Genomic DNA, 12,183 nt, shown 5'->3' on the forward strand with positions numbered 1-12,183 from the left:
ACCATTTATCAGTTAAGACTGTAATAACAATTTGTAAGAATTAAAAAAAAAAAAGTGCAGACAAGAACTGAACCCTTTCCAAAGCCTAGCCATTGGTCAAATTACTAAAACCATGTCAAACTTTTGAAGATATAACTCCAGTTAACTAAAGAATATCTGTAAGCACTCAATACTAAGAACATGCAAGTGTGAAATAAAATTTTAAAAAAATCCTGCGTATGTCTCCTCAGAAAGGGAGGAAAGGGGAGGGAATAGAGGGCTGTAGTCTTATTTACGTTGGTTTAAACATGCATATAAACACTAAGCAAATAATACTTTACTTTGAGGAATCAGTGCTCAGCAACAGTGAAGCAGCCAAGTGATCTTTTTCTTCTTTTTTAAAAAAATTATTTTTATTAGTTTTTCAGATATATAAAAAGTGCTCAGCTACTGTATATTGTCAAATGAACAGTTATTCTTATCCTGATACAAAATAAATGGTAAATCATTTGTAACAATTTCTTTAAACAAACAACACAGAACAAATCACATCTTGGAAAATTAGAGCTGTAAACTGGGCACATAATCCAGATTCAGTAATCATAATTTAAATCAAAACCAGAATCTTAAAACTCTACCATATCAAGGGAAATTGACCACAACATTACTTTTACATTATGTTTAATGTCTTAACCAAATCTTCTCATAAACAAAAGGGGGTTCTTGACAGTGGTCTTCCTTACCTGCAAATAAGATAAAATTGAACCAAACTGTTACAAACTATCATTGACCTTTCTGAGTCTGAACCATCTGATTGTAAGGTGCCAACCTCAAAAAGGCTCTATCTGAACCTGTAAAATCCTATTATTAATTTAAAGACTAATCCATAACCATCTTGGGTCATTATTTACGGATGTCATAAGCCATGAAATTATCTCAAATTGCTCCTGATCCATATGTGTAAATATTATTTTTGATGGGGCATTTCTCTTGCAGAGGGGCATGTTATACGGTGGCATATTGGCTCCTTCTTAGAAGATCCACAGGATACCAACAAGGTGAGGCAGTTGGAAAACAAGTGCTTGCTTTTAATTCACTTATTACATGGAAAATAGATATCCCCTTACCAATGCCATTTTGCCCATTTTCTCTCCTTGCTTACACTGCAAACCAGAACTTTCATGTTAAAAAGATCGGCTAAATAAAATGTAAAGAACAGTGAAGGTCTAGTATAATCCTAAAATCATGAGGCTTTGTGTTTGACCCAGGGTTTATGGTTGGACCAGGGCTTACTGTATTCTAGAAAATTTATAAAATCTGGCACATGTTTGTGATTTGACAAGTAATCCAAATGGTCAGCCCACCTCACCCTCCAAAAAATCCATTCTATAATCACTTTAACCATATTCGTTACCACACCTCACTAATTATCTGAATGAAGGGTGTTGTTGGGGGTAGCCCAGAGGGCCTGAACCATGAATCTCTTGGCCAGCCTTCCCTTTCCTTCCCTCTCACATTTTTTTTTTTAAATTACTTGCTTGCCTTTAGGGCAGCTATGACTGGTGCCACCCACCATTCCCAGAGGCATTTTATACAAAAATTATCCTATGCAAGTTTGTGTCATGGGCCTGTGCCCTGGGTCCTGTACTCTAGGAGGGCCCTCCAGCCAATAGGCCCAAGTTGGCCCCACAAGGATAGTTTCGGGACATCCACCTATGGGCACAAGGGTGCAGTTATATCCTGTGTTTGTTGTGTATATCTGTTTCCCAGCCGACAACCGTGGCACTGTCCATGCAAACCTGCATGGAATCCCTTGCTAAAACAATGAAAGAGCAATTCTGAAGCAAGAAAGGGTTTGCATCAGAATTTCCGGCGGAAACAGGAAGGTTTTCTTACCATCGTATTAGGAGGGGATCCCAAAAACTGCTGCTAAAATGAGGAAAGAAACCATTGCCTTCTAGCAATTTGGCCCGATCCTGATAGGGATCTGGCCCATGGAGCCAATGAGGTACATAGCAACCCTCCTGGTCTGAAAATGGAGCAGCTTTTTTCTGTAGCTGTGCCTGAGGCCTGATGTCCATCTTTGATGGAGACACAGACAGGCCTGTTTCCTGCCAGATATGATGTACTTCCACGCTGGAGGACTGAAACAGTATTTATTTAAAGCATTCATTTTCCACCCTTCAATTCAAAATGTTCAGAACCGTATGCAGTCTGCACTGGTAGCAAGGTTTTACTGTATTTAAAGTTGGTGGGTTTTGTATTTTTTTCTCCTTTTATCTTGTACAACAGTTTGAATCCTTCCAGTTGTGAACCTGTTTCTAAATATGTAAAAGTAAAATAAAGAGTTGGTTAGCTGTGTTGGGATGACTTACCTACACCTGTTCACATCAGCTCCTTGAATGTTAGAGCTTCTCAATGCCCACCAAAGCTGTCTCACGTATTGCTAACCTCTCTTATTCTGCAGCATATAAAGCAACAAATTTGCTGGAGAGCTCATTCCGCCAAAATAGTCAGCTTGTTCTATGAAGAAGAAAAATGCCTTGTGGTGACTGCTGCTAGTGATAGTTCTGTCAGGTTAGTTACAATTAGTGGTAAGCATTTGAATTTGGCCTATGCCGGAGTTGCTTTGTCCACTTGGTGGGGCATTTAAAAGCACATAGCTTTCCCCAGTGAATCCTAGGAAGTGTAATCTGTTAAGGGTGCTGGGAATTGTAGCTCTGAAGGGTAAATTACAGTTCCCAGGATTGTCTGAGAGAAGCCATGGTTTCCAAAGTGGTATAAATGTGCTTTAAATGAATGGTGTGAATGTGACCCCTGTCACAGTTTTGCACGCTGGCAAATAATATCACAGCGTGGCCTGGGATACTGTATGGAAAACTTCAGAGAGGGCCAGTTCCAGCATTGAGGGGTCACTCAGTAAATGCCAACTATTTGGCCTTTCTCCTGCTGGGCCTCTCTAGAACTTTTGCTGGGCTCTTGGAGGTTTCTCTTGGCTATGGCTGTCAGTTTGGATTTCTTGGTACACAAAGTATTGATCTGATGTGTAGAGATATTCCCCATTCTAGTTAATTCAGGAGGGTTCTGGAAGCTTCTCTGTGTGAAAGAAACAAGCAGAAGGTCCGTGGTGTCTGGGTTATTCCTTCAGAGAAGCTGAGTACAGCTGCCTTAAACTGGTTCTGTTATCTCTTCTGTCAAGGTCATGCTGACTATAATAACAGGCCAGAAGGAGCCTGGGTTTCTCTTTCTATCTCTTTCCTTCTGGTATGGTATTCTGTATATAGTGTTAAGGTTTAGTCTTATTATAAGTAATAGTAAGTTTAAGTTAAGTCTGCTGCAGCTGGATTTCTTATGGACAGTGCCGAACCTGAATGTATTGGATTTGTGACCATTAAGCTCATTTGCCTTCAGTAGCAGTAAAGCTCTGCTGGGTAAAAGATAATTGTCTCTGGTCTATTTGGGGGGGAATCCTGCAACGTGCTTAAGTTTTTACTCTGCTAACTATACGTTGGAGTTCTGCTCTGGATCAATACAGTGGTACCTTGCAAGACGAATGCCTCGTAAGACGAAAAACTCGCAAGACGAAAGAGTCTTTTGTTTTTTTGAGTTGCTTCGCAAGACGAATTTCCCTATGGGCTTGCTTCGCAAGACGAAAACGTCTTGCAAGTTTGATTTTCAATGCATTCCTATGGGAATCCGTGCTTCGCAAGACGAAAAATTCGCAAGACGAAAAAACTCGCAGAACAAATTAATTTCGTCTTGCGAGGTACCACTGTATTGAGTAGAATTCCATGTCAATGGCAGCCATGTTTTTCCTCAAAAGTTGAGTTGACTTCCAGGGTCCTGTATAGAAAAATCATGGTCACTCCCCCCCCCCCTCCAAAAAAATATGGCCACTGCTGAAAGCCAGTGAGAGTTGTTTGGGGGAAATTTTTTGAAAGAGGGCCCAGGGCAAACACCCACCATGGGCCCTGTTGGAGCACTGTGATCCCAGAAACTGCCAAAGATGTTCTTGTGCCTGACTGCAGCTTCTGCTCCTGGTGGACATGCTGAATAACTATTTTTCTGTCAGCTGCCACAGGCTAACCACTACAGACAAAGAGGTTTTGAGCACTGGTTCTTAATATATTACGCTGTGAGCATTCCAATTCTTTTCAAGTGGAAATATGTTTCGTTTTTGGTTAGTATTTGGTTAGTAGGCTGTTTAGAAATCGATATTGTTTAAACATTTCTTTATTGGCCTTCTTCCACACACAGGCTCTGGCATGCACCTGATGGACACTACATTGGTTACTTTGGTCAGCGCAGGTTGTTTGAACTCTTGGAATCCGCAGATATCATTTTGCCCTGTGACGTGAATGAAATCCCCTTCAGCATAAGAGACAACAGCAAATATATGGATAAAAAGCAGAAGTTTGAATATCCTCTGGTCCTTGACAGAGAGAAGTAAGATTGGCCACATATTAGATTGCATGAGGAGAAACACCTGCAATTTCTATAGGAACTTGTGTACAGTATAAGGCAAGGATGGGAAACTTGTGGCCCTCCAGCAGCTGTTGGACTCCAACTCCCATCAGCCTCAGCCATCTTGGCCATTGGTCAGGAATGATGAAAACAACATCTGGAGAGTAACAGGTTCCCCATCTCTGCTATATAGAATTACTACAGAATACACTGAACTGAGGCTAAACAATGTGGGTTGTGGCCCCAAGTATGGACCAAAATATCCTTTCCACCCACCTACCATCTCACTGTCACAAAACTTTTGTCAGTCACCACATTATCCCCCCCCCCCGAAGCTCAGCAATACCTGTGAAACTTCACAGATGCCACAGCTGATCTGAAGGACAGTGTCCCCAAAACCTCTCCACAAATCAGCAAGGGGTTGACTTACTTCATTTTCTCTCCACCCTGTTCTGATACGAGACAAAGATAATTATTCACATTAATAAATGAAGTTGTGACTTTTTAAGCAGCTGTTTTAAAAATATATATATAATATATATAGCTTCCAGTTACCGTTATGCCCACATAAAGATTTCCACAGCTTGCTCGTGAAATAAAATTAATATTTCAAATGAGTTGTGAGTGCACATTTAAGGTTTAAGAGAGGTATAAATAACTGCCCTTTTGGGTTAGAACCTGTGAAAGCTGTCCTTTGTAGTACACATTGCAATGAATGGTAGTCTATAAATAATAAATGACAACAATACAATTCAGCTTCATGGTGTTAGGTTCAGCACTTTCACTACGCGCATTTAGGGCCCATACTCGTAAGTCAGGAGTCAGCAATTCCTTCATCCACAGGGTGAAATCTCCGTGTCCCATCTGCTTTTGCACTGCATTTGATAGATGTACTTACTACCAGTTCAAATGCAGATATCCCTCCTAAGCACACCCACCCACAACTATTAGGCAGCTGCAAACTTTTTTTTATTGTTTAAAGCACTCCTTGTATGTTTATGCCATTAAATGTTGGTTTATGCCCTTTTTTTTAAAGGTAACTTTTTAAAATGGAACAACTGCCCTGCAGGGTAGGGGTGAGGTAATTCATGATATCACAGGCACCTGCCAATCAGCTGTCAACTTCTGCAAACTAACATGGCTTGCTTCCCCTCTTCTCAGTTCCGAAGACTCCACCATTCACATTATATATGTGGAGCATTTACATCCTTTTGAATTTACATTTGTAGAAAAGATATATTTCTTAGTTATGGGGCCATCCATCTGCAGAGCATTCCTATGTATATTTACACAGAAACAAGTCCCTCTGTGGTCAGTGAGTCTTACTGTGCTTCCGGTTGCAGCCTGAAAAGGGCAAAGCTGTACTGCTTTAAATTTTCTAAATTTTATTGCAATTATTTTTTTTTATTGCAAGTTATACTTTATATTTATCTTGCATGATTATGACATTAAGTTTATTTTGTTTTGTAACTACAACATCTTTCCCTCTCTTCTTTTCTAGATGGAAGACTCTGACCAGAAGCTCCTTGTCATTGAAAAAGCCTGGCCCTTTTGAAGTTGATCAAGATTTCAAGTTTTTCAAAGCCCTGGCTTCTCCTATGGTACTAAGAGTCAATTGTCATGTCAGAACTCCCTAAAACTGCCATTACATAGAATCATAGAATCGTAGAATTGGAAGGGTCCCAGGGGTCATTTAGTCCAACCCCCTGCAATGCAGGAATCTCAGCTAAAGCATCTATCACAGGTGGCCATCCATACCTTTAGTTGCCAGGTGAAAACGTTTCTCCTTAACCAGGCCTTTGGCTGATTAACATTCTATGTCCCTTTAAATGTGTTTTGGGGGGGGTATTGGTTTCTTCTTGTTTTTATTATGTACTTTGTTTTCTCATTTTTGCTCTGTGATCTTCAAAGGAAGGGTCCTCCATCTGTAGAGACAATGTTCATTCATGAAGCCACTCATAGAAGTGGACCATGCTAGATAGAGTTGCATGTGTAAATCATTTTATTAACTGAATTTTGGAGGGGGGTCCATCCTAAATATAATGGGTGCTTCCAGTTTGTTGCTACTTTATGGTGCAAGCCATTCATAGAAATCACATGACTCCCCCCACAAATAATCATAGGAACCATAGTTCAATCCCCCTGGAGCTGTACTTTCCAGTATCCTTAACAAGCCACAGTTCCAGCTGTTTTAAGGCATTTGCCTGAACATGTGAAGACTGCATCCATGCATGGGGGTGGGGGTACATTGTCACCAATTCTTCCACTGTCACCAAACAGTGCAGGCTCCTCTCCAGACCCTTGCCTGTTAGCATGAAGGTCAGGAGAAGGTTTCAAAAAAGCACATTCTGAGCCCTGATTTGACAATTTTAACAGTAGCACCAGATTTTATTTGATTTTTCATTTGTAGATACATGTTTCTGTTCAGGTATTGGCCACTATGTTACATCACTGAATGTACTAAATCCTATACAACTAGATGTGGTGGGGCTTTTTATTTATTTCATTATTAGTATTTGTTTTTGAGTTTTGCTGGAAATGAAAATATGATGGTATTGTTTGTGTCTTCTAGATTAACAAACACCCCCTGGAAAGTTTCAAATCTGGCAGCAAAGATACTGGTGTTGTATTTGGGTCTATACCTATATACAGGGTGAGTTCAAAGTAATTTGCTTAAATAAATGTTTCGTAATGGAAGAAACATTAAAATTAAGCAATGTCTCAGATTGTGAATTGCTACCATTTGCTTCTCATTTAAGTATCTCCTTTTTACTGAGCTTGAATTATTCCTTTTCCGCTCTGAGTTTTGTTTCCTTCCTATAAAATATCAACTGTCCTGTAAGATACATTTTGGCTCACCTATTCTAGCGAGTAATATTTGACTTTTACTAAGGCCTTGAGCATCACATATGGGCTATAAAACACCTGCATTCAGCACGTTGTCATATTGCCGGGGCTGTCTGTAGACAAGATACTGAGCCACAGTTATATCACAATCCTATGCCTACTTACCCAGAAGCAGGTCCTGCTGAGTTCAGTGGGAATTGCTGCCAGAAAAACGAGCATGTGATCACAGACTTAGACTGCAATCCTGTACGCACTTAACTGGAAGTAAGTTCCATTCAACTCAGTATGTGCTAGTCCCATTAAACTCAATTGAGATGGAGCTTACTTCTGACACACAGGATTGTACTATATACCATATATTTTGACCTGGCTGCGCACATTGCTCCTCAGCTCAGTTTTTCCCCATCCTAGCACCCTCCAGATGTTTTGGACTACAACTTTCATCAACCAGCATAGCCATTCGGGCAAGGGACAATTCTGCTGTAGTCTAAAACAGCTGGAGGACATCAGGTTGGGGAAGGCTGCCTTGAGCTTTCTTTATCTAAGGAGAACCAATTTTTGCATTCCACCTTAATACATGCTGTCACCTTCCCTCACCTTCTTGTTTCCTCCCGCTATCCTCAGAAGACTTGATTATGCAAACTCCAAGAAGCTCTGCTTGTTGTTATTATGTGAATGAGGAAATCCTGGGCTCAGGCTCCCAACTCTTCCTTGAACTAAATGGCCTTAGGGAAGCCACCATCTCCCCCATAGCACAATATATAGGCATTAGGTAAGGGCTAGGGGTGCCCTTCTGCTAATGGAAGGGGCTGCAGTCCAGCAGAGGCTCCCGCTCATGGAAGGAAGAGGACAGGCAATTTCCACTGGTTCTCCTTGCAGCTCCCTGCACACATTGCCCTGCTGTTCTAGAGGGTTCTCATCTCACAGAGCAGATTTTCAGTGGACGGGGAAATCAGAGAAATTTGCCTCTACCTCCTTATGTAAGTGGGAGTGAAATGCTGGAATCGACCCTGTTAAATTTTATTGTAATAATTACTGAGCTATTTATGTGAAGTACTTTGAACATTAACAAGTCTTATATAGGTGCTATTGTTACTATCATTGTAGTCAGATTCATTCACCTCTATTCCAGTTCTGCCACTGCTCAATATCTGTCTTTCCTTCACCCAAGTTTTTTGCCTTCCCATCTTAGTGATACTGTGACTCTTCCCGCTCTCATAGAATCTTGGAAAAGGCACTCAATTGGCATTGTCCTAAGAGATGTTTAGGACTGATGTGTGATATGATATACCAGGCAGAGGCAAACTCAGCTCTCCAGATGTTTTTGGACTACAACTCCCACGATCCCTAGCTAACAGGACCTGTGGTCAGGGATGATGGGAATTGTAGTCCCAAAACATCTGGAGGGCCGAGTTTGCCTATGCCTGTGATATACACTGGATGTGAATAGGCAATGAGAGAAGTTTCCAGGGGGAAAAAAGCAAACAAACATGAACATGGCTTTGGCTAGACTTTGCCAATATGGTGCCTTCCAAATGTTTAAGCCTTTCTCCCAGCATCTCTGACCTTTCATGGTACAAGTGTTAGGTTAGATGAAAACTGCTATTGTGTGCTGGGGCCTAGCATGACAGAGGTTTGTCCCAGTTGGCTCCTAGATGCTCTAGACACTTGAGCCTTAAAGCTGAGCCTTAAATTCATTTTTCAGTTACACTGTCAGTCTTCCATTACCCGTTATTAGTTTAAAAGAATTTTGTGACATGCTTTCTGACAGAGAAGCAATAAAACCTGAAAAACATTCGCTTCCATTTTTTTCCAAGTCATGGGGAGTTAAAGACGAGTAAAAATAGAAATATAACACATTTCAGTAGTTCTATTTGGGGGAAGTACATTATTCCAAAAGCCATGTCTTGTTGACTAAGCAGCCATAACATGCTGTTCTTGCCTTTAAAATAATGTTCATATATTTCAGTGGTGAGAAGCTCCAGGGGCACAGCGCTTACCCAGGGTTGGTTCTTTTTAGAAGATTTTTTTGGGAGGTTTAATTGTGTTTTGTTGTCCTTGGGTTCATTTACAAATATGCATGTTGATCATAAATGGGGACACACATTTAGCCAAAGTTTAGCCAACTTATAGCCAAAGTTCACTACCCCTACAACAGATCTCCATAGAAACAGCCAACACCCTATGAATCCCAAAAACTCTCTTCACACACCAACACCTGAATTGCCTCTTCCTTAGCTGGCAAGGCAGAAGAACTGCTCTCTTCTCTGATCAAGTTTCCTATTCGAAACATTCCCAAAATCTTCCTGCATGGAAAACCAATTTTCTAAATATTGAGTTCCCATGACAATAGACTGCCTGTAGTTTACCTAACAAAAGGATGGACTTGGCTGAATTGGCTAACAGGTTTGACCAACTTTAAGCAACCTTTCTGATCTGCTCCTCTCCAGTATTACAGTGTTGGCTTCAAATACTGCAAAGCAGATTCAGAAGTCGAGAATTTTAATATGACATTTTGTTAAGGATTGGAAATTTGACTATTTAAATAGCTTGACAGTCTGCTGAATAAAAGACTGGCACAAAATCAGGTATGGACCTGATCCTGACACCCTTTACATCCTTTCCACTCTTTCCCATACATACACTATCCCATGTCTGAGACTTTCCTGTTGCTGATAACTAACCCACAAACGGTGCTGCGCTCATGGGACAACTGCTTGGAAAGCTCCAATTGCATCACGTATGTGTTGTTTAATAGGAAAACACCCTAACAAAATGTGCACCAAGCTACAGAAAACCCACATTGTCCATTTTAACTCTTAGTCAATTGGGATTTGTGCATTAAGGCCACAGTCCTATCTATACCTGCTTAACTGAGAAAAAGTGCATTAAAATGATGTTGGATATGAAAATAATTTGGCATTAGTGATACAGTTTAAAAAGGTATGCAAAAATGTAACAGAAAAGGGTGAAAGACTAAAGTTATATTATGTCGAAAGTAAATAATAGTTTAAAGGTGTTTAAGTATAAAGAGGAAAGATTGGAGACATAATAGAATGAATCTAACAATTAGAAATGAGCTCTGAAAGAGGGCAAGGATTTGCTGTATCTGATTGGGTAAAGAGGAACACAAAAAAGGGAGGCGTGAGGAAGTCAAGAAAGAAAGTTAATTAAGTATGATTTTAAAAGCTGGAATTTTTATTTTTTTTAATTTGTTGGGTGGAATCTTATTTTTCTGTATTTTGTTGTTCTGATCTGTTTTATATCTTTGATTATGTTTTGTTTTGTTTTTCTCTTCTGTGGTTGTTATGTGTTTTTCCTTTTGCAAAAACCTAATAAATATATTTTTTTTAAAAATGAAATGCAAAAAAAAAATTAACTGAGAAAAAGTGCAATTGAACTTGATTGTAGGATTGCACTGTGAAAAAGACACATCTGAAAATACGTTATAAAGAGCTAAAAACAAATAACAAAAGTAATTGCAGAATGTGACTCTCTCGCTTTTCACTGGGGTACAAAATGAAAGTCAACAAGGAAATATTAGACTTTTTTTAACATACAGGAAAGGAAAATTAAGTTCACAGATATACAATGGGAGATACCTGGCATGAGCAAACCACCTTTCTAGAAAAACATTTAGAGAGAGTAATATATGAGCAATTGAAAATGAGCCAAAATGCAAGCCAAAAACACTTTCCACCTCTACAGAAGTAATAGAAATTCTCCTTCATTCAGCACAGCTAAGTGTTTTTGCTACCAGAAGCTACTCTTCATGTAGAAGACAGATTCTGTCAGGGCAGGCTAAAGGCAACAGGTGTATCTTGCTTATAGAAAAGAGACTGCAATCCAAAGCACTCTTAAAAACTTAAATGCCGGGGGGTTGTTGTTGTTGTTGTTTTAAACTTAATTAGTGCTTTTCCTTTATCAATCTCAAAGCAGTTCACAGTGTGCATTAAAGTAATTAAGATCAGCAAGTGACAACAATTAAAACGTATAGGTAGTTGCATCACATAATTGCAGTAACGACAGCAGCCAGTCAAGAAATGCCATGGGGAGCTCATTCACAAAATGAATTACTTATAGGGATAGAGAAGGATTTACTTGATTTGATCCAGCCAGATCCTGATTATCTGGATTGGTTCACTACTCTACTTTAGTCCATTTTAGAATCTGCAGTCGTGGGGGTGAAGCAAGGATCGCAAGTGGGTACTCGCTTGGTGTCAAAGTAAGGATCAGGCAGACTCAGCAATGGAGAATAAGAAGGTGAAGTTTATTGCCAGGCAATAAGGACCCAGTTTGGAATTTCTTCCAAAAGGAACTGGGACTCCGATTGACAGAAATCCAGAGGTCTTATATCTGAGCAGATCACAGCAAATCATAGATCATGAGACAATCATGAGGGACTCACAATATTGTCAGCGAGAATCAGCCAATCAGCAAGCTCTTGTCACGCTACCCAACCCTGGTCAAGCACTGGCCAAGCACAGGGTTCTAGTTCTGCTTTCCAATGCTTCCAGTGACGCTCTGTCTAACCTTTCCCCTAGTTATGACAGGACAGGGAGCTTGGACATTTTGCGGTTTTGCTCTTCCTGTTCTGTGGATTAATTTAGCCTGTATCTGAGGGGATTTTGTACCAGAATCTCTGATTCACGTCTTCCCCTTGTCCAGGGTACACAGATGTTTGTGGGGGAAAGGTCAGCTCCTAACTTTTGCTGTTTCAAGCAGTTTGCAATTAGCTAAGGCACAGCTTCCCTTTGATTCAAAATGGATTATAAAATACTGTAAGCCCTGATTATGTGCAAACATATATGGATATATATTGAATATATTGATTACTGATAACTGATTATATGGATAGCATAGGGGTAGCCCTTCTTCCTTGCCTCAGGGGCT

At 40.1% G+C, this 12,183-nt stretch overlaps 1 protein-coding gene and 1 long non-coding RNA gene across 2 annotated transcripts in view; one reads left to right on the forward strand and one right to left on the reverse strand.

Moving 5' to 3' along the window:
* Positions 1-12,183, forward strand: part of WDR64 (WD repeat domain 64) — a 68,700-nt gene that overhangs the window by 52,743 nt on the left and 3,774 nt on the right. Inside the window, exons 22-26 of the mRNA XM_083732207.1 lie at positions 976-1,037; positions 2,447-2,556; positions 4,237-4,425; positions 5,945-6,044; positions 7,016-7,096. Of these exons, the coding sequence (XP_083588333.1) occupies positions 976-1,037; positions 2,447-2,556; positions 4,237-4,425; positions 5,945-6,044; positions 7,016-7,096 (542 nt within the window). The remainder of the gene's footprint in view (positions 1-975; positions 1,038-2,446; positions 2,557-4,236; positions 4,426-5,944; positions 6,045-7,015; positions 7,097-12,183) is intronic.
* LOC310841690 lies at positions 43-2,463 on the reverse strand. Its single transcript, XR_014562695.1, has 2 exons — positions 2,355-2,463; positions 43-722 (listed from the first exon to the last, which is right to left on the reverse strand). It is a non-coding gene; the product is annotated as an uncharacterized lncRNA (long non-coding RNA).

Source organism: Podarcis gaigeae (genome assembly GCF_964106915.1).
Source record: "Podarcis gaigeae genome assembly, chromosome: 3".
Classification (NCBI taxonomy): Eukaryota; Metazoa; Chordata; class Lepidosauria; order Squamata; family Lacertidae; genus Podarcis; species Podarcis gaigeae.